This window comes from Procambarus clarkii, chromosome 62 (genome assembly GCF_040958095.1).
Source record: "Procambarus clarkii isolate CNS0578487 chromosome 62, FALCON_Pclarkii_2.0, whole genome shotgun sequence".
NCBI lineage: Eukaryota > Metazoa > Arthropoda > Malacostraca > Decapoda > Cambaridae > Procambarus > Procambarus clarkii.
In genome coordinates this window covers 4,947,546-4,968,559 of record NC_091211.1, presented here as the reverse complement: position 1 = coordinate 4,968,559, position 21,014 = coordinate 4,947,546, and the positions used below count along the sequence as shown (strand labels likewise).

At 41.5% G+C, this 21,014-nt stretch overlaps 1 protein-coding gene across 1 annotated transcript in view; it reads right to left on the bottom strand.

Moving 5' to 3' along the window:
* LOC138354238 (uncharacterized) overlaps window positions 1-19,790 on the bottom strand; it is a 78,394-nt gene extending 58,604 nt beyond the window's left edge. The window contains exons 1-3 of the mRNA XM_069308124.1: window positions 19,715-19,790; window positions 12,401-12,525; window positions 12,167-12,283 (exon numbers count right to left, since the gene is read on the bottom strand). Coding sequence (XP_069164225.1) covers window positions 12,167-12,283; window positions 12,401-12,525; window positions 19,715-19,790 — 318 coding nt within the window. The remainder of the gene's footprint in view (window positions 1-12,166; window positions 12,284-12,400; window positions 12,526-19,714) is intronic.
* Window positions 19,791-21,014: the final 1,224 nt, after the last annotated feature.

The window sequence follows — 21,014 nt, the reverse complement described above, 5'->3', positions numbered from 1 at the left end:
AGAACTTCCCCTTCCACCTCTGGAAGTTCACTACCCTGATATCTTCAGGTTCTTCCGGGCTTCACTACCAGGATCCTCTGCAGCTCCTCCAGGCTGCTATCATGAAGTTTTCTTGAGCAACTACGGTGCTTCACCCTTCTGCTAGGCTCCTCCACAGCTCTCTTGGCTGCTACACCATGAAGTTTCCTCGAGCAACTATGGTGCTCCACCACCTCTACAGAAGCACGTGACACTCTTCTTCACTGCTTCTCCTCACAGCTCGAGGTCCTCGCCTCCACTACCTTGGAGTCTCATCAACTACTCCCTCTGTGCTGGCTTCGAAGTTCTCAGCAACTTCTTCCCCAAAGACAAACCTGCAACCCATCGACACTCCAATAAAATTGTTTCCCCTTTAACACATAAACAAAAATAATCACACAATATGTTTGTCTCCAACCTCTATCTGTCCTCTACATACAGTGAGAGTGGACTCCCCCGTTTTGGGCGGGTCCATACTCCACCTCGCCTGGAGGCGGTCCTCACTCGCTGGGAGGGTCTTCCTCCGTCAGGAGCCGGGCTTGCTCAGTCGCCTGCCAGCGCTCATAGGGGATGGACGTCGCTCCGTGTTCCTCCCTCTTCACTCTCTTATTTCAGGCTTTCTGCCTTATTAAAACATGTCTAACTTATAAATAAACATCGCTACTGTCGCTGGGCACACAACCAACTACAAGCAATCACTATGAACTGGCGTATATCGTGCTTACCACAGATCGTCTGGTCGAGGGTGCTCCTTCCTCTGACGAGGCTTGGTCAGGGCGCTGCCACGGCCCACAATAATGCCTCTGGGCGGTTTAATAAACACTTCTCATCGCCCACGACTTGAGACCACACATCCCCAGCTCGATTCCACAGCTGGTACGTCTGCACACTTCTCTTCTCTACGAGATATATCACTAGGGGTTCCCTTCTAACGGGAGCTCAACGGAGCGCGGCTTTCCCCCTGCGATGTCTGGCACTCAAGTGGGGTCAAAGCCCTCCAGAAACGAGCCTCACGCCTCCAGCAAAATGTTCACATCTCCTAGCCAGTCATTTATCTGCTTCCTTCTTCACTGCCCATAATCTTAAATTGTTTTACATATCCAACCAGCCATTTTACATATGGGTTATCACCTCAATATTTGCTAGACCTCCTAATCAGGTCAGGCTTGATGAATAACTCTCAAGGAGGGAGACTCGTTTCTCCTGCAGGCTGAGATCATAACACAACGTACTGATTGTTACTAATTTCAGTCTTGTATGGGCTACTGAACTTCTTCAAGTGCATTTATAACGTAGCTTAAAGCAGAAATGGAGGCGTAGCAGCTCCGAACAGGATTGATGCAAATTTGTACATAATTAAATTACTGTTTGGATCACTGGGATCCTTGATCCAAAAGAACTTTGTGAAGTTTCTGTCGTCCTCTTTGAGGCTTACCCTGAGAAATGCCTTGCTTATGTTTGTTTATTATATATTTTTAATCTCCTATACGGAATTTTAACAACATGTCATAAAGCCTTTGGGTTAGGCAATGGCCAGTTTGAAGTATGTCATTCAATGAGACACTATTATGTTTGCTCTTGGCATTGCATTTAAAGACTATCATATGTAAGGCAGTAACTGAAGCTTTTAATACTGTGTCATGAGGTAAATAGTGTCCTTCCTTAGGGTCGTTGTTTTCTACAACTTTGATCAATATATTTTCGAGTTGTTGTTGGATTATTTCATTGTTCAATTTCTTGTACTCAGGTGTTCTTTGTAAGCACAACACCTGAGATCTTAGTTGAGTTTGTGCCATGAAATGGTTTGTTGGTTAGGATGATTCTGTCGCCATGGAGCCTGACCCAGTATTGTTTGCCCCCTGTAGACAACTAAACCGAGGTATTATTGATATGTTCAGTCATCGTCTAGATTAGGTTGTTCAGGGACAATGCCTAAGGTGGTTAGATTCCATAATTTATGGACGGGGAGGATCCAGCTTATCCTCGGTCATTTCTTTGATCATTAGTGGTGACTGCTGTTCACTTAGTCATGCAACCATCACTGAATTGATTTGTTTGTTGTCTACAGGTGTGGGCTTCATCAGTCTCAATATTGGGCCTGTAAGTAATTTGCCTCCCACAGACATTAACAGGTTCATTATCTGTTGGTTTGTGTGTTCAGTGATGAATAGTAATAGTAGTAGTATTCCACACCTACAAGGATTCCAATATTGGTGAGGTGATTGGACGTATTTTTATTGTCTGCTAATTTAACTCGCTTTTCTTTCAGGAATTTGGCAGTTGTTCCTAGACCATTGATTGATTGATATAGATTAAGGCACTCCAGAGGTGGCACGGGCATGAATAGCCCGTGATTGGATGCTGTTTGAAGCCATTACCAGTACCAGTAGCTGATACTATAGTTCTTTGGATGAATGTGGTCAGGAAAGTGGGCCAGTCGGAAGTATATAGTCTGGAGAGGGAGCTTCATAGTTGTATAGAATAGAGCCAGGGCTTAACCCAGCAGCCTCGCGAGAATTTTTGGATAGGTGTGTGGCAGAATCAATCCCACAGCACAAAGCACCAGGGGGTTAATCCAAGAGGGCCAATCAGCATCCAAAAGTCATTGTTTGATATTCTACTACAGCATCACTATCTCATGGAGCCCTCGAGGTTCTATTTTTCCTTGTTCTTCGGTTTCTTGTTTTGGCTTCACGTCTGTACATGGGTGTCCAAAGGCGACGGTGTAGGGTATCGTGGGAAACACTCGACGATATTCTGCGGTACATCGATGGTGATTGCCTAGCAATTTTTTAAAGAGGTGTATCGACCTGTGTGTTATGTCCAAAATGTCAGGTGCACCGTGACCCTCAAACAAGGGCATTCGTATCCTTTGAGGCGTCGAGTCTGCTTCCTCGGAGCAATTCTCATCTTCGCCGGAGAGATCATCAACGTCCACATGCTCTTTTAAAGATGCATAGTCCTCTTCGTCCTGTGTCGAAAGTATTTCTGTTTTTTTGTGTGTGTTTGTGTTGTGAACTGCTGTCATCTTGCCTGGGTGTCTGTAGTTGTTGTCGTCCATGGAGCATCTGCCTTAGTGTTCGCAGTTGTCGTCGTCCTAGGAGCAGCGGTTTGGGTGGTTGCATTACCTCGTTCTTTCACTGGTAGCAGTACTGGCGCGATGATGTTTGCTTCCAGAAGACCATTCATTGTTCTGAAGACCAGATCATTGTCTCGCTTCGCAATTCTATCTGCATATGCAGTGATGATCAGGACGTGGATGCTCTGGGTGGATATTGGCATTCCTGGTTTCGGTGTCTTGCTGCTGAGGCTTATGTGGGCGTCCAGTCCATTCTGATGTCTGCGTCTGGCTTGTTGAAGGTAGACTGGGGAACTGGTCAGGTCCAAGGTCCAAGGATGCGTCGAGTTGCCTCTTGGTGGTCGATGGCGTGGTGACCTACTTACGCTTCTTTAGTTCCACTTTTCTTTTTTATGCAGAGTAGGAGGTGGCGGCGTGCTGTTATCCACAGTTTTCACATTTTTTAGCGGTGGTGGTGCAGTCCTTGTAGTTGTGAGTGCCAGACCAAAAACTAACTGCACTTAGCCGTTTGTTCTGGGCACTTGTTTGAGAAGTGTTCATAGCTGAAGTACTTGTAGCAGTGTCTCACATTGTTGATCTTCTCCATGGCGATCTGGTTTAGTGAGGAGACGATTCCAAAGCACTTGAAACCATTCTTCACTGTTTTCTGGGCCTGTTCTGCTGTCTATCTTCATCGAGGGTCGAGTGGTGTGGGGGGTATTAATAAGTAAAGCTGTCGTCGCTGTCAGTGTTGGGTTTTCGGCATTAATTTGTTGCACTATGTTGTCGGGGGCCTCACCCGCTAGTCATCGGTTCAGTTTATTGGCGAAAATCTTTCTCCCAGCTGTGATTTGTCTGGGAAGAATTGTGAGAGGTTCGCCTCTGGTAGTGGGACCCGGTAGTGGGATCTGGATCCGGTGTTCCAGATCCAGGACTAAACCGTGATGGAATAGGTGCGATGGAATTTTGTCTACTGTGATGGGTTCTAGTGGGCGGACATAAACGGCCAAACATACAAGAGGTTCTACCACCTGGTTGACTTGAGGCCCTGTGATAGTAAGGAACCCCGAAATTTTTAATTTTACCAGTGTCACATGTTTTTATTGATGATCAGTAAACTTTTGAGTGACAAATGTCTTCTGGGACCCTTGGTCAGACTACCCTCGGGAATAGACCTTGGTCCCTTTATTTGCTATTGGCCATTGGGCAGTGGGCAAAGTCACATTATTGTTGGACTTTGTTGAGAGGACACTAATCTCCTGTTGCACCTTGCAGTACTGTACAGTAGTGGAAGCTTTACCTTACTCCATTTGGGGTTTTGCAGTCTTTCCTGTTCCTGCACAGTACTGTGTGGTGTTGACACTTGTTACACCTGTATATAGAAGATAAATAAAAAAGACGCGCCTATTCGAATGCAACGTTGTGCCAAAATTTCAAAGCAATCGGTGAAGAACTTTCAGAGATTAGCAGTTATGCACGAACGAACATTTCCATTTTTATTGATATAGATTATATACAAGTTAATTTTAGTGATAATTATCGTCACTGATGGAATACCTCAGGTTAGGTCATCATTAACGCAGTCTGTTGGTACACAGTGACACCTTTCACCACTCAAAGGTATAACGATTATATAGAAGTTATATGATATACCTACTATATACATACATATATATTACTAATATACATTTTAGATACATAATATAATAATGATAACATAGCAAAATAAGGAATGTATAAATTCACGATGGACATCATGCATTATGAGATTATACAAAAATGCCCTAAACTCGGCCACTCAGAAAATCAGAGAACCTAAAAGAAACTACGAAAGAAAACTTGCCCAAAACAAATAAAGATTCAAAATCTTTCTATGCCTATATATATATATATATATATATATATATATATATATATATATATATATATATATATATATATATATATATATATATATATATATATATATATATATATATATATATATATATATATATACGAGGTAAAACCAAAACAAAGGACTCATTTGGACCCTAAATACATCAGTCTAGCCAAGCTGTAATGGATGATAAAGGGCAGCAAACACTCTAAATGATTATTTGAAATAAGCGTTCACACTCGAAAGGTTGGATGACCTCCCATCCCCCACACAAATGTTTGAAGGAGAGGAGAATGAGTTTATGGACATATCATGCGAAATAATTAGAAAGAACATTGACAAACTAAGCTGCAGGTGAGGATGGAATCCAATCCGAAGTCTTAAAGGATCTGGCAGAAGAACTATGCCTACAAGGCATAGTTCATGCCTTGTAGGTACATGAACATGCAGGACAGGACCCCATACATGCCTACAAGAATAAGGGAGCAGGTGGCTGAGCGGACAGAACACTGGACGCGTGATCCTGTGGTCCCGGGTTCGATCCCGGGCGCCGGCGAGAACCAATGGGCAGAGTTTCTTTCACCCTGATGCTCCTGTTACCTAGCAGTAAATAGGTACCTGTGAGATAGTCAGCTGTCACGGGCTGCTTCCTGAGGGTGGAGGCCTGGACGAGGACCGGGCCGCGGGGACACTTAAGCCCCAAAATCATCTCAAGATAACCTCAAGAAGATACCGCTCAAACTACTTTTCCCAAAATCTCTGTACCAAGGGGTAGTCCCCTCTAGATTGGAAATATTCAATTGTTTCTCCTAATTCAAAAAGAGCAGAAAGACCTCTGCAAAAAACTACCGGCCGATTAACTTGACATCACTGCAAGCTCAGAAAGAATCCTCAGGGAGGAAATCATTTACCATATTCCAGTGAATAACCTTGTACAATCGACACGACATAGTTTTGTTAAAAACATATCCTGCCTTACAAATTGACTCACATTTTTGGAAACAGTAACCAGCTACTTAGACAGAGGCTTTCTGGTGGATTTAATATACATGGATTTTGCTAAAGCTTTTGATAAGGTACCACATGAAAGACTGGCAAGGAAATCGGATCAGGCCCATATAAATGGTAAAATATTAGAATGGATGAAACAATGATTGAAGGAAAGAAAACAAAGGGTCGTGCTAAATGGAAACGAATCTGAATGGAGAAATATGATAAGTGCGGTGCCACAGGGGTCCATTTTGGGACCAACCCTTTTTGTCATATACATCAATAACATTGATGAGAATATTACAAACCACATCATCAAATTTGCAGATGACACAAAAAGTATGGTAAAATGGGAAATTATAATGATATTGAAGCCTTGCAACGAGATCTACATGAACTCCACAAATGGTCAGAAGACTGGTAAATTCTTTTTAATATCGACAAATGCAAGACCCTGCAGGACCTAACAACCTATGCCCCGACTACCAAATTAATAGCATTACATTAAAGCAGATTGATGACGAAAAGAACCATGGAGTCAAAATCTACCACTCATTAAAAGTTGAACAACAGATGGGTACAGCAGTCAGGAAAGCTAACCAAACTCTTGGGATAATCAAGCATACTTTTTACTATAAGGAAAATAAGGTAATGGTTTAACTGTGTAAATCTCTGGTGCGCCCCCACTTAGATTACTCTATCTAAGAGTATTACTCTATCTCGTCTTCAGTAGGACATAGCTGCTCTGGAGAACGTGCAACCCCGTGCAACAAAGGTAATTCCAGAGCTAAGTCATCTCTCGTATCAGGAATGCTTCATGACCAGTTCCATCACGGAGAGTAATTGATGAGTTCCTCATAGTGAGATTAACTCCCATAATTTCGACGTCCTCGCCATAGTTAGGCAGGTCTGTGATTGGCGTGTCATTTATATGATTTCTTACTAGTTTTGAAGTGCCTGTGGTGCCATCTTGTGCATTTGGGCAGTGGTAACCTTGATACCTGGGATATTGATACTTCTTTTAGTCCTGGTAAGTGTTTCTTGAAGTAAAACTATATTAATAATGTCATTGAGAAGCACTGCTCTGAGTGTTTGAGCTTTGTTTTTGAATCCTTGAATGTTCCATTGTATAATTTTGAGATTGTCGTAATTGTCCATTATTCTGTTAGAGTTGAATCCATTGAGTCCTTGGTGGTTTCTAATGTGCTGATTTCCCCGACGGTTTGTGTCTTCATGGCTGGAGTGGAGACTGCCATTGGGTGCTGAAACAATTCAGTTTCGTCACCTTCGACTTCGTCGACATTTTCCGGTATGGCTTGTAGAAATGAGAAGGAAATAAGTTCAGTAGATTTTTTTTACCTCTGTTAATATTTCCATTCTTGACAGAGGGTTGGTCTGTTCCAGTGCTTGGAATGCTTTGTCAACCATCTTGCTGAAGGTCACTTGATACGCCTTTGGTTGCCTTTCTTTTGTCTTGGTAGATGGGGAGACTCTTGGTTGAGTCGTAATGTCTTTGCTACATCCAGCTACTGGAGCATTTAATGATGTAGAGTTCACCATCCGTGCTTGAGATATCCTGGAGGCAATAGCAGGTGTATTAATTTTGCTGCCTTGATCTGTGGAGGGTGGGTTGCCTTGTGGAGTAGTGTTCTGTTTTTTCCAGTTATTCGAGAACCTGTTGTTCAGACTAGAAGGAATTGGTGCTCTAAACTGTTGCTAATTTTTATTTTCATAGATTCGGACTTGCAAAGGAGTATTTCATTGGCTTTTAACTGAGTGTCTGGTAGTTTGTCGTGGATTTGTGGCTTCGGGTTGCTGGGTAGATCCAAAGGCTTGGATATTTTGTACCCTCTCAGGACATTGTTTGTTCCAGGCGTGATGTTTATCCTCGCAGCTTGGGGATTTTGCATTTGTTAGTTTGTCTTCTTTATGCAGATTTTTAAATATGTCAGTGTCGTGTAGCTCGCTGCATTAATGCTCCGCCCCATCATGCTCATCCAGAGTAAGAAGCAAAAAGATTAGCAAATCTGTTTGCTTCAAGAGCCAGTTGCACTCCACTTCCACAAGCAACTCTGACTAACCAACAAAAACTTTAAGCAGCAAGATGGAAAAAATGCTTTAGCCTTACCTGACGAACTAGACCTGCCTTTCAATATGAAAGAACGCAGAAGAGCTAAAAAGAAAACTAAAAACACGGCTTCAGGTGAAGATAAAATCACTTATAACATATTGGCCGATAAGAGAAAAGGGTGAAGAAGCCTTCTTAAATATCATCAACAAAGTATGGGTGACAAGAACTCGACCACTGTCATGGAATTGTGCAATTATAGTGCATTCCAAAACCCAAAGACCCAGGAAATTCAATACCCATCTCATTAACAAGCTGTTTGGTCAAAACTTCCAAAAGAATGGTTCTTAGTCAAACTGAATGGAAAGCCCATCCACTGCACCAAAATTTGTCTACTTACAGGTGTGTGGAAACCACATAATGCCTTACTTCCCTCTTGGATCAAATCAATGACAAACCAGGAATCCATATTTTTCTGAACATAGAAAAAGCCTAGCCAGTGCTCCATCTACACTGGGCTGCCTTGTGGATAAAGAAATCGAAGGACACGCTCTTGCCTTTGCCAAATGAAGTCTGCTTAAATGAGAAGATAAAGTCAGATTCCAAGGAAAAACATCCTCCTCAAAGAGGCTTGAAAATGGAACTCCGCTGGGAGGAATACTAAGACGTTTTCTCTTCAACTGTCTCATGGAACAATTCATGAAGCTCAAGTTACCAAAAGCCAAACTGCTTAACTTTGCAGACGACTTTGTTGTCATCATCAATGGCAAATGCGCCAGGAACCATGCACAAAAAGGCCTAGATATTATCAGCATTGAAGCGGAACGCATAGCAGTGAAAATATACAGCCATAAAACCAAAGCAATGACCATTAAAATGAGAACTCAAGACATCAGACTCGCAATACAAGGACAAGAAATTGAGTGGATTACCTTTTTTCAATACCTAAGAGTCATAATAGACTCTGAAATAGTCTATTATGATCATAATAGACCAGTTGAAATTCACTCAAGAAATTGAATGTCTTCGGCAACGTTGTAATGCCAGAAACTCAGCTTTGTTTTCCTTGACAAGTCTTAGAGAGGGTGCATCTCTACCAATACTCAAAATGTACTACGTTCAAGCAGTTAGGTCACTCATTGACTATGCTGCTCCTGCTCTTACATCCCTCAGTGATAACTAATGGGAGAAACTGGAAGTGACACAAAATGATGCTCTCATCGAATCTAAGAACGGAAACCAGATTACCAGCCTTACACAACAGGATCAAACAAAAAATACCAACCTTAACAGCAAAACTGGTTGAATCTATCGCCAGACTGTCAATCAAAGATAGCATACACAGATCGCTCCACAGAACTCTTCAGTATAGAACAAGTGCATGAACGGATAATCTGGTCAAGATTCTAGAGAAAGTGGACTTGAAACGGACCATTAAATTCAAAGGAGAAGATAGATCATATCAACACTTTTGGCAGCCTCCTCCATGGGAAGAATCGAGTCTAAAGATAATCATGGAATGATCACCAGTTAAAAAATCAGCATGTGACTCGCAGAGGCTCAAAGCAGTCATAGAACAACAAATGGAAAGCATTTCAAGACCTACAACCACTCACATCTTCACAGACGGATCTGTTGATCAAGAAAAAAATTCTGCTGGGGCAGCAGTTTACACTAACAACCATGAAGCTTACTGGAGCATGAATAGTGGGTGCTCAACATTGCAGACAGAATTATATGTCCTGAAGGAGGCCATAAATTATGCAATTGAGAATATTTTACATGTCATCATTCATACTAACTCTAAATCTTTGTTCCAGGCATTGTCATCCAGTCAGCACAGATAATATACAACTCGCCACAGAAATCCTACATATAGGAAAAGAAGCACACACTCTAGGGCTGTCAGTCAACCTAAATTGGATACCAAGTCACATTGGCATAGATGGTAATGAAAAGGCAGACTCACTAGCAAAAATGTCTACTGCTTTAACTGTTGTACAAGTTAAAATACCTCCAAGTTCTTTCAACGATTAAGGAGCAAATCAAGAAGAAAATACTCACAACTATTACAGAGCCAAAGTAGCGGAAGGAAGATCTACTACGATGTGGTACGAACAAGCCACTGTGTACTACTCTTTCATGCCTGGCAAAAAGATATCCAGAGACATTGCAGTAGCCATACACAGACTCAGACTTGGTTACAAGTGCTGCTGGGAGGTAATGAACACAATAGTTAAGGCTGTGTCATATCGCTGGAACAGCTACAGAAGCAACACTATTGCATTACTTACTGGAATGTGAAGCATCTGAAGCCCGGAACATCAAACTCAACATTAATCTAACGAGAGCAGCTGCGTTAGATACCAAATCCACCTCAACTACAATGAATATAAAAGCTGTTGAAGAAGGGGAGACACTAGTGATCACTGTAACTCTCCATCTGCCACAAAGATAATGTTTTTAAAATAAGACTAAAACCAGTGTTCTAAAACAGAAGGGAAAACGGAGGAAACCCCACCTCTATTTAAAACTTTGACCCAAATATCACAGTAACAAGATTATCGCGAATACCCAAATTCAATTACGGGCTCACCATAGCCCGTATTACAAGGCCATTTCGTTATGTGTAGATAAATCTAAAACAACAACAACGACTATTTCAGTGCTTTCAGAGACCAGTCATGCACTTAGATTTTTATCTCCTGAGTCACAAGGTGGAACCTGTGGATGGGACCCGGGAGACTTGCCCTCCTAGTCACCATTGAGGTGAGAGTACCTTGTGCTCATCACCATTAAGGTGAGAATGACATGTGCTCCCCACCATTAAGGTGAGAGTGACTTGTGCTCCCCACCATTAAGGTGAGAGTGACGTGCTCCTCACCATTAAGGTGAGAATGACTTGTGCTCCTCACCATTAAGGTGAGAGTGACTTATGCTCATCACCATTAAGGTGAGAGTGACTTGTGCTCCTCACCATTAAGGTGAGAGTGACTTATGCTCATCACCATTAAGGTGAGAGTGACGTGTGCTCCTCACCATTAAGGTGAGAGTGACTTGTGCTCCTCACCATTAAGGTGAGAGTGACTTGTGCTCCTCACCATTAAGGAGAGTGACGTGTGCTCCTCACCATTAAGAAGAGTGACGTGTGTTCCTCACCATTAAGGTGAGAGTGACTTGTGCTCATCACCATTAAGGTGAGAGTGACGTGTGTTCCTCACCATTAAGATGAGAATGACTTGTGCTCCTCACCATTAAGGTGAGAGTGACTTATGCTCATCACCATTAAGGTGAGAGTACCTTGTGTTCCTCACCATTAAGGTCAGAGTGACGTGTGTTCCTCACCATTAAGGTGAGAGTGACGTGTGCTCATCACCATTAAGGTGAGAGTGACTTGTGCTCCTCACCATTAAGGAGAGTGACGTGTGCTCCTCACCATTAAGGAGAGTGACGTGTGTTCCTCACCATTAAGGTGAGAATGACGTGTGCTCATCACCATTAAGGTGAGAGTGACTTATGCTCATCACCATTAAGGTGAGAGTACCTTGTGTTCCTCACCATTAAGGTGAGAGTGACGTGTGTTCCTCACCATTAAGGTGAGAGTGACTTGTGCTCCTCACCATTAAGGAGAGTGACGTGTGTTCCTCACCATTAAGGAGAGTGATGTGTGCTCCTCACCAGTAAGGTGAGAGTGACGTGTGCTCCTCACCATTAAGGAGAGTGATGTGTGCTCCTCACCATTAAGGTGAGAGTGACGTGTGTTCCTCACCATTAAGGAGAGTGACGTGTGTTCCTCACCATTAAGGAGAGTGACGTGTGTTCCTCACCATTAAGGAGAGTGATGTGTGCTCCTCACCATTAAGGTGAGAGTGACTTATGCTCATCACCATTAAGGTGAGAGTACCTTGTGTTCCTCACCATTAAGGGGAGAGTGACGTGTGTTCCTCACCATTAAGGTGAGAGTGACTTGTGCTCATCACCATTAAGGTGAGAGTACCTTGTGCTCATCACCATTAAGGTGAGAGTGACTTGTGCTCATCACCATTAAGGTGAGAGTGACGTGTGCTCCTCACCATTAAGGTGAGAGTGAACTACCCACAACATCAGCATCAGGTAAAGCGTGACATAACATCAACCACCAACAGCCACTAACCTTCCTAGCGTGATGAAGCAGCTGAGGAAGCTGCCAGCGTGTACCGTTACCATCCAAGGCGACCGCTGTTGTCATGAAGACGCCCACACCTCCTCCCACTCGTAACACCTTTATTAACTGCATCAAATTAATTCATACTGTAAATATCGTTCCAGTAAATTGGTGTCCTGCCATTTACAATATATTAATATAAAATATCACTCAAGTTTCTTGTTACTAGTTCACAGTCCCTACATGTGTGACTGCTGGGTGAGAGGAGGCAGCGTCTGTGATGAAGAATACAGAACAGCGGGGATGCTCATCTGATGACAACACAGCATCCAACACTCCGGCCATTGCTCCTGGTGTGAGATCATCGTCTGTGGAGGTGAGCATCATGTGTAATATACTATTAGGAAACCGTAAAGCATTGAACAAACGATTTAATATCTTTAGGTCTAGTAAATATTTTGTAGCAGTTCGGTAAGGAGATGGCCATTAAGTGTTTAAAGTCCTTATGACTAACATAAAATATTAACAATAATAATCATTGCAGCCATTTGGGGATTCGAACCACCGTGTTCCGGATCACCCCAGCAACACGTCTTAACCCGCTGGACCACAATATATTATAATTAATTTAACCTGGTATTCTACTGAATCCGCTATGGGTCAAAAGGCACCGAGATGATACCAAATCAAGCTTTAATTAACATATTACCAGCGATTCGTGAGTGCAGTGAGATACATAAATAACAAAGATGGTCGTAAAAATAATTACTATTAAGAAGGAATTTTGAACTTGTCTGTGAGCCAGAAAGGGTGAGCAGAGATGTTTTGTGTACAAAAGTAATTTATTTTATTGTGCAAACAATAGTCAATATGTCACCAAATGTATTAATCAAATATCTTCAATAATAATACAGTGGGTTCTGTAACAATAATATGGTTTTCACAGAGGATCCGCAGTTGCTCCTGTAATTGCAATAGCCCACGTTGAGTTCCCAAAGAGCTATCTACAAGACAGTTATAAACCAGTGATAGTGACACAAGTAATGATCTCTTCCACTAGGATATTGTAATCTTGCGGTTGGTCATCGTTCTGCCAAGACGGAAATTCGCTGGAGGAATTAGGATGCTTGGGGTTCATTACATCAAATTTATAAAGATGCGAGGCTGTGGGGAGCAGTTCTACCTTTGAGATGGTGTCACGAATCGTTAAATGAATAATATGATTTGATTTGATTGTGAACTAACTTACGAACTTAAATGATTGATTTGATTGTGAACTAACTTAACACTTCTGACAACTCTCTCTTTTTCACTAGCAAACAAGAGTAATCATCTGGAATTTTTTGGTTTACTGAAAAACTTCTGACAAATGATAATGAATACACTTACGCAGTGATAATAATATCTTAACACTTAAATACAGAAATTTTATCCTCGGTTCCTGCCTAGCGTCGGAGGAGTTCGAGGAAATCTACAGCCTCTAGGAAGCGAACTTTTTTTTGTGTCCTCCTAATGTTCATTTTTTGTATAAAATCAGATATGTAACTGTATAACCTTGCATAATAAAGTGTACACCATAAAAAGGGGGGGGGGGTGGTAGGAGAAGCGAACACTCTTACGTATTTAGAGTTAAATAGCAAGTTTTTCCCTGAATGCTCTGTGTTCCCTTCTCTGAGGCTGTAGGTCCCCATAATTGCACCAGAGGTGGTACCTCTGGTGCATATATATATATATATGATATATATATATATATATATATATATATATATATATATATATATATATATATATATATATATATATATATATATATATATATATATATATATATATGTATATATCTACATTTGAGTGAGGTGGGAGGGGTGATGTGGCATTAACACAAGACAGAACAAGAGGGGATATTAATAGGGTATTAAAAGTATCAACACAAGACAGAACACAAACAATGGGTATTGAATAGAAGTGTTTGTAGAAAGCCTATTGGTCCATATTTCTTGATGCTTCTATATTGGAGCGGAGTCTTGAGGTGGGTAGAATATAGTTGTGCAATAATTGGCTGTTGATTGCTGGTGTTGACTTCTTGATGTGTAGTGCCTCAGATAGATACAGCGATAGCAGGCGGCTTGACGTTTGCGAGGCACTACACATCAAGAAGTCAACACCAGCAATCAACAGCCAATTATTGCACAACTATATTCTACCCACCTCAAGACTCCGCTCCAATATAGAAGCATCAAGAAATATGGACCAATAGGCTTTCTACAAACACTTCTATTCAATACCCATTGTTTGTGTTCTGTCTTGTGTTGATACTTTTAATACCCTATTAATATCCCCTCTTGTTCTGTCTTGTGTTAATGCCACATCACCCCTCCCACCTCACTCAAATGTAGATATGTATATATATATATATATATATATATATATATATATATATATATATATATATATATATATATATATATATATATATATATATATATATATATATATATATATATATATATATATATATATATACATATATATATATATATATATATATATATATATATATATATATATATTATATATATATATATATATATATATATATATATATATATATATATATATATATATATATGTGTGTGTGTGTGTGTGTGTGTGTACTCACCTAGTTGTGTCTGCAGGATCGAGCATTGACTCTTGGATCCCGCCATTCGAGCATCGGTTGTTTACAGCAATGACTCCTGTCCCATTTCCCTATCATACCTGGTTTTAAAATTATGAATAGTATTTGCTTCCACAACCTGTTCCTGAAGTGCATTCCATTTCCCCACTACTCTCACGCTAAAAGAAAACTTCCTAACATCTCTGTGACTCATCTGAGTTTCAAGCTTCCATCCATGTCCTCTCGTTCTGTTACTATTCCGTGTGAACATTTCGTCTATGTCCACTCTGTCAATCCCTCTGAGTATCTTATACGTTCCTATCATGTCCCCCCTCTCCCTTCTTCTTTCTAGTGTCGTAAGGCACAGTTTCCTTAGGCGCTCCTCATACCCCATCCCTCGTAGCTCTGGGACGAGTCTCGTTGCAAACCTCTGAACCTTTTCCAGTTTCATTATATGCTTCTTCAGATGAGGCGGCATACTCTAAGACTGGCCTCACGTAGGCAGTGTAAAGCGCCCTAAATGCCTTCTTACTTAGGTTTCTGAATGATGTTCTAACTTTTGCCAGTGTAGAGTACGCTGCTGTCGTTATCCTATTAATATGTGCCTCAGGAGATAGATTAGGTGTTACGTCCACCCCCAGGTCTCTTTCACGCGTCGTTACAGGTAGGCTGTTCCCCTTCATTGTGTACTGTCCCTTTGGTCTCCTATCTCCTAGTCCCATTTCCATAACTTTACATTTGCTCGTGTTGAATTCTAGTAGCCATTTCTCTGACCATCTCTGCAATCTGTTCAGGTCCTCTTGGAGGATCCTGCAATCCTCATCTGTCACAACTCTTCTCATTAACTTTGCATCATCCGCAAACATCGACATGTAGGACTCTACGCCTGTAAACATGTCGTTAACATATACAAGAAATAGAATTGGTCCCAGCACCGATCCTTGTGGTACTCCCCTTGTTACTGTTCGCCAGTCCGACTTCTCGCCCCTTACCGTAACTCTTTGGCTCCTTCCTGTTAGGTAGTTCCTTATCCATGCTAGGACCTTTCCCCCCACCCCCGCCTGCCTCTCGAGCTTGAACAGCAGTCTCATGTGCGGTACTGTATCAAAGGCTTTTTGGCAGTCCAGAAATATGCAGTCTGCCCAACCATCTCTGTCCTGTCTTATCCTCGTTATTTTATCATAGAATTCCAGAAGGTTTGTTAGGCACGATTTCCCTGTCCAGAACCCATGTTGATGTTTGTTCACAAACCTAATGTTCTCCAGGTGTGCAACCAGTCGTAGCCTAATTATTCTTTCCAGTATTTTACAGGGGATGCTTGTCAGTGATACAGGTCTATAGTTAAGTGCCTCCTCCCTATCACCTTTCTTGAAGATCGGCACGACATTTGCCTTCTTCCAGCAACTGGGCAATTCTCCTGACATAAGTGACTCATTAAAGATCATTGCCAGAGGCACGCTGAGGGCCTGTGCTGCTTCTTTTAGTATCCACGGTGATACTTTGTCTGGTCCAACTGCTTTAGTTGCATCTAGAGTTGTTAACTGTTTCATTACCTCCTCTGCTGGCACCTCTATATCTGATAGTCTTTCATCTAGGGTAACCCCTTCCAACAATGGGAGCTGCTCAGGCTCGGTAGTGAACACTCCATGGAAACTGGCATTCAGTGCCTCGCAGATTTCCTTGTCACTTTCAGTATATGCCCCCTCTGTCTTCCTTAGTCTTGTCACTTGGTCGTTCACCGACATTTTTCTTCTTATATGACTGTGTAGTAACTTAGGTTGTTTTTTCGCTTTGTGTGTGTTTGTGTGTATGTGTGTGTGTGTATGAGTGTGTGTTTACTAGTTGTGTTTTTACGGGGGTTGAGCTTTGCTCTTTCGGCCCGCCTCTCAACTGTCAATCAACTGTTTACTAACTACTTTTTTTTTTTTTTTTTTTTTTTTCTTCCCACACCACACCACACACACACACACCCCAGGAAGCAGCCCATGACAGCTGACTAACTCCCAGGTACCTATTTACTGCTAGGTAACAGGGGCATTCAGGGTGAAAGAAACTTTGCCCATTTGTTTCTGCCTCGTGCGGGAATCGAACCCGCACCACAGAATTACGAATCCTGCGCGCTATCCACCAGGTTACGAGGCCCACGTGTGTGTGTGTGTGCGCGTGTATGTGTGTGTGTGTGTGTGTGTGTGTGTGTGTGTGTGTGTGTATGTGTGTGTGTGTGTGTGTGTGTGTGTGTGTGTGTGTGTGTGTGTGTGTGTGTGTGTGTGTGTGTGTGTGTGTGTGTGTGTGTGTGTTAATTATACATGTGTGTGAAGATGTATTAATATACGAAAGTACTTAAGGAAAGGAAATTCCTGTTTAAATTTTCCTCCGTGGTCTGACACAGTCATTTCTATATATATATATATATATATATATATATATATATATATATATATATATATATATATATATATATATATATATATATATATATATATATATATATATATATATATATATATATATATATATATATATATATATATTTTAGTATATTATGGTAGCAGTCTTTCCTGTAGACATATATTATTAAATATGACCGAAAAAGTAAGATTAATAATTCTAACACGAATTTTCTCGATCTTTCTTACGTTTCTTTTCACTGTTGATGGTAATTCAAAGATCAATTCTCCAAAATTCATTTTTATTTTTAGTCTGACGCGACACTTGAGCGCGTTTCGTAAAGCTTATTACATTTTCAAAGACTTTAGTTTACACAAACACACACAACTTTAACTGAATAGAGCTTAAACATCTTTTGAGTTTTTATACCTTCATTTGGGTGAAGTGACAAGTTACAATAGTTTTGGATGAGGTAAAAATAAACTTTTAACACAAGACAGAACACGAAACAATGAAATACAAACAGGTATTAAAAGTGGGTAACTGCAGAAGGCCTATTTTTATTGGCCCATATTTCTTGATGCTTCTATATTGGAGCGGAGTCTTGAAGTGGGTAGAATATAGTTGTGCATTAATTGGCTGTTGATTGCTGGTGTTGACTTTTTGATGTGTAGTGCCTCGCAGACGTCGAGCCGCCTGCTATCGCTGTATCTATCGATGATTTCTGTGTTGTTTGCTAAGATTTCTCTGGTGATGGTTTGGTTGTGGGAAGAGGCTATATGTTCCTTAATGGAGCTCTGTTGCTTATACATCGTTAAACGCCTGGAAAGAGATGTTGTTGTCTTGCCTATATACTGAGTTTTTTGACGCTTACAATCCCCAAGAGGGCATTTGAAGGCATAGACGACGTTGGTCTCTTTTAAAGCGTTCTGCTTTGTGTCTGGAGAGTTTCTCATGAGTAGGCTGGCCGTTTTTTTGGTTTTATAGTAAATTGTCAGTTGTATCTTCTGATTTTTGTCTATAAAGATAACGTTTCTACTGACAATATCTTTCTGGACCCTTTCCTCCGTTTTATGGGCTGTGGAAAAGAAGTTCCTGTAAAATAGTCTAATAGGGGGTATAGGTGTTGTGTTAGTTGTCTCTTCAGAGGTTGTATGGCGTTTCTCTTTCCTTCTTATGATGTCTTTCACGAAACCGTTGGAGAAGCCTTTGTTGACTAGGACCTGCATTACCCTACAGAGTTCTTCGTCAACTTGCTTCCATTCTGAGCTGTGGCTGAGAGCACAGTCGACATAAGCGTTAACAACACTCCTCTTGTACCTGTCCGGGCAGTCACTGTTGGCATTCAGGCACATTCCTATGCTTGTTTCCTTAGTGTAGACTGCAGTGTGGAAAACTCTGCTCCTTTCCATGACTGTTACATCTAGAAAGGGCCGCTTCCCATCCTTCTCCATCTCGTAGGTGAAACGCAACACAGAATTCTGCTCAAATGCCTCCTTCAGCTCCTGTAGATGTCTGACATCAGGTACCTGTGTAAAAATGTCGTCAACATACCTGCAGTATATGGCCAGTTTCAAGTTCATGTCGACTAAGACTTTTGCTTGATGGTACTCATGTAGAAGTTTGCAAACAGGACACCTAGGGGAGAACCCATGGCGGCCCCATCTACTTGCTTATACATGTGTCCATCCGGGCTCAAGAAGGGTGCCTCTTTAGTACAAGCTTGGAGTAGTTTCCTTAGACCGTTTTCTGGTATGTCAAGAGGAGTACAGGCCGGATCACGGTTCACTCTGTCGGCTATCATCCCGATTGTTTCATCCACAGGTACGTTGGTAAACAGAGATTCTACGTCCAACGAGGCTCTTATCCCTGTGGCCCGTGTTCCCCGCAGCAAGTCAACAAATTCTTTTGGAGACTTCAGGCTGAAGGCGCAAGGGACATAAGGAGTCAGCAAGCCGTTGAGTCGTTTCGCCAAGAACGTTCACTGTGAACGCCAAGAAATCTGGACTCCACCTGCCAAAGATTATTGGGGAATATAAACCTGGATATGCGTATGGAAACGTCAAGACACACAAGCCTGGAAACCCACTTCGGCCAATCATCAGCCAGATACCCACACCCACGTACAGACTGGCGAAACGACTGAACGGCTTGCTGACTTCTTATGTCCCTTGCGCCTTCAGCCTGAAGTCTCCAAAAGAATTTGTTGACTTGCTGCGGGGAACACGGGCCACAGGGATAAGAGCCTCGTTGGACGTAGAATCTCTGTTTACCAACGTACCTGTGGATGAAACAATCGGGACGATAGCCGACAGAGTGAACCGTGATCCGGCCTGTACTCCTATTGCATAAGGAATAGAGTATTTCATGGAGTAATAAATTTTATGAAGTAATAAATTCTATTTGCTTCAACTCACTTAGGCTTTCATTACGCAAAAACTGCTTCACCTGCCTATAATTTTGAGGCCAGATAAAATAGTACCTTATATGTTAGCGCATGTGTAAGCACTTACCATCATGAATAGGCACATGCAGGAGTCCTGCAGAGACAGAAGCAGCGAGCAGCAACAGCAGTGACGTCACAGCCATTTCTGTGTGAATGCCACATTTTATATACCAACTTATCAGGAAAAGATGACATTTAATTATATTCATTATACTTTTTGCCTTTTTATGTTATCAACACAAAAACCGTGGAGCAAATAAAAATGTGGTGAGAGGTTATGGATGATAAATATATACAGGTAAGTGGTAAAGTGTCAAAGTTGGTTGAAGGATAATCTTACAGTAGTAGACAAAATATCAGAAAAGAAATATCAGAATGAGGGAGGTGATGCGAGAAAGAACCCACGAGATGGTACTAGGCTCTTATTTTCCTAATTATGTAAAAACCTTTACAAATTAAATATATTTATTCATATCAATGTAAGCTGATTTTGCTTAACTGATTCGAACTATAAAATCAGTCGAGAACTTCGAAGTGGGGAAAATTACAATTAGACATTAACCAAAATAAATGCAGACTTTGCAGATATAAATAGGAGTGAGACAATATAAAATATAGAACAGAAGTTATCTTGAGTTATCTTGAGATGATTTCGGGGCTTTTTTTTTTTTTTTTTTTTTAGTGTCCCCGCGGCCCGGTCCTCGACCAGGCCTCCACCCCCAGGAAGCAGCCCGTGACAGCTGACTAACTCCCAGGTACCTATTTACTGCTAGGCAACAGGGGCATTTAGGGTGAAAGAAACTTTGCCCATTTGTTTCTGCCTCGTGCGGGAATCGAACCCGCGCCACAGAATTACGAGTCCTGCGCGCTATCCACCAGGCTACGAGGCCCCCACTATATATACTATATATAAACTATATACAGAAGGAAGAGGAACTAACTTATGACATTTACGATATACATAATCTGAAAGTTGCACACAATATATGTAAGGACGAGTTCTTGAGCAGACTGCCTCGAAATGGATCATCAATGAAAGGAACATGAAGCAGTGTGAGAGAAGACCAATAGACAAGCAATTGGGCTCTGTGGGACAAATCCCACCCCAGGCACAAAGAGCATAGATGCCGGATCCTCCAGGCACAAATAGCATTGTGAGATGTGGATAAATGAGCTAATAATACAGAGTAACTAGGGCAGGGCGAGGAACATAGTATCTGCCTGTGGTGAGAATGTGTACTGTTTTAAAAACCTTTTTAGTAATACTTTGTAGTTGGCAATGGAAACTTAATTTGTTGTCATTGTGAACACAAATGAATTTCCCATCTTCACTGCTTGCAATTTGGGTATTATTAATTCTTTGACTA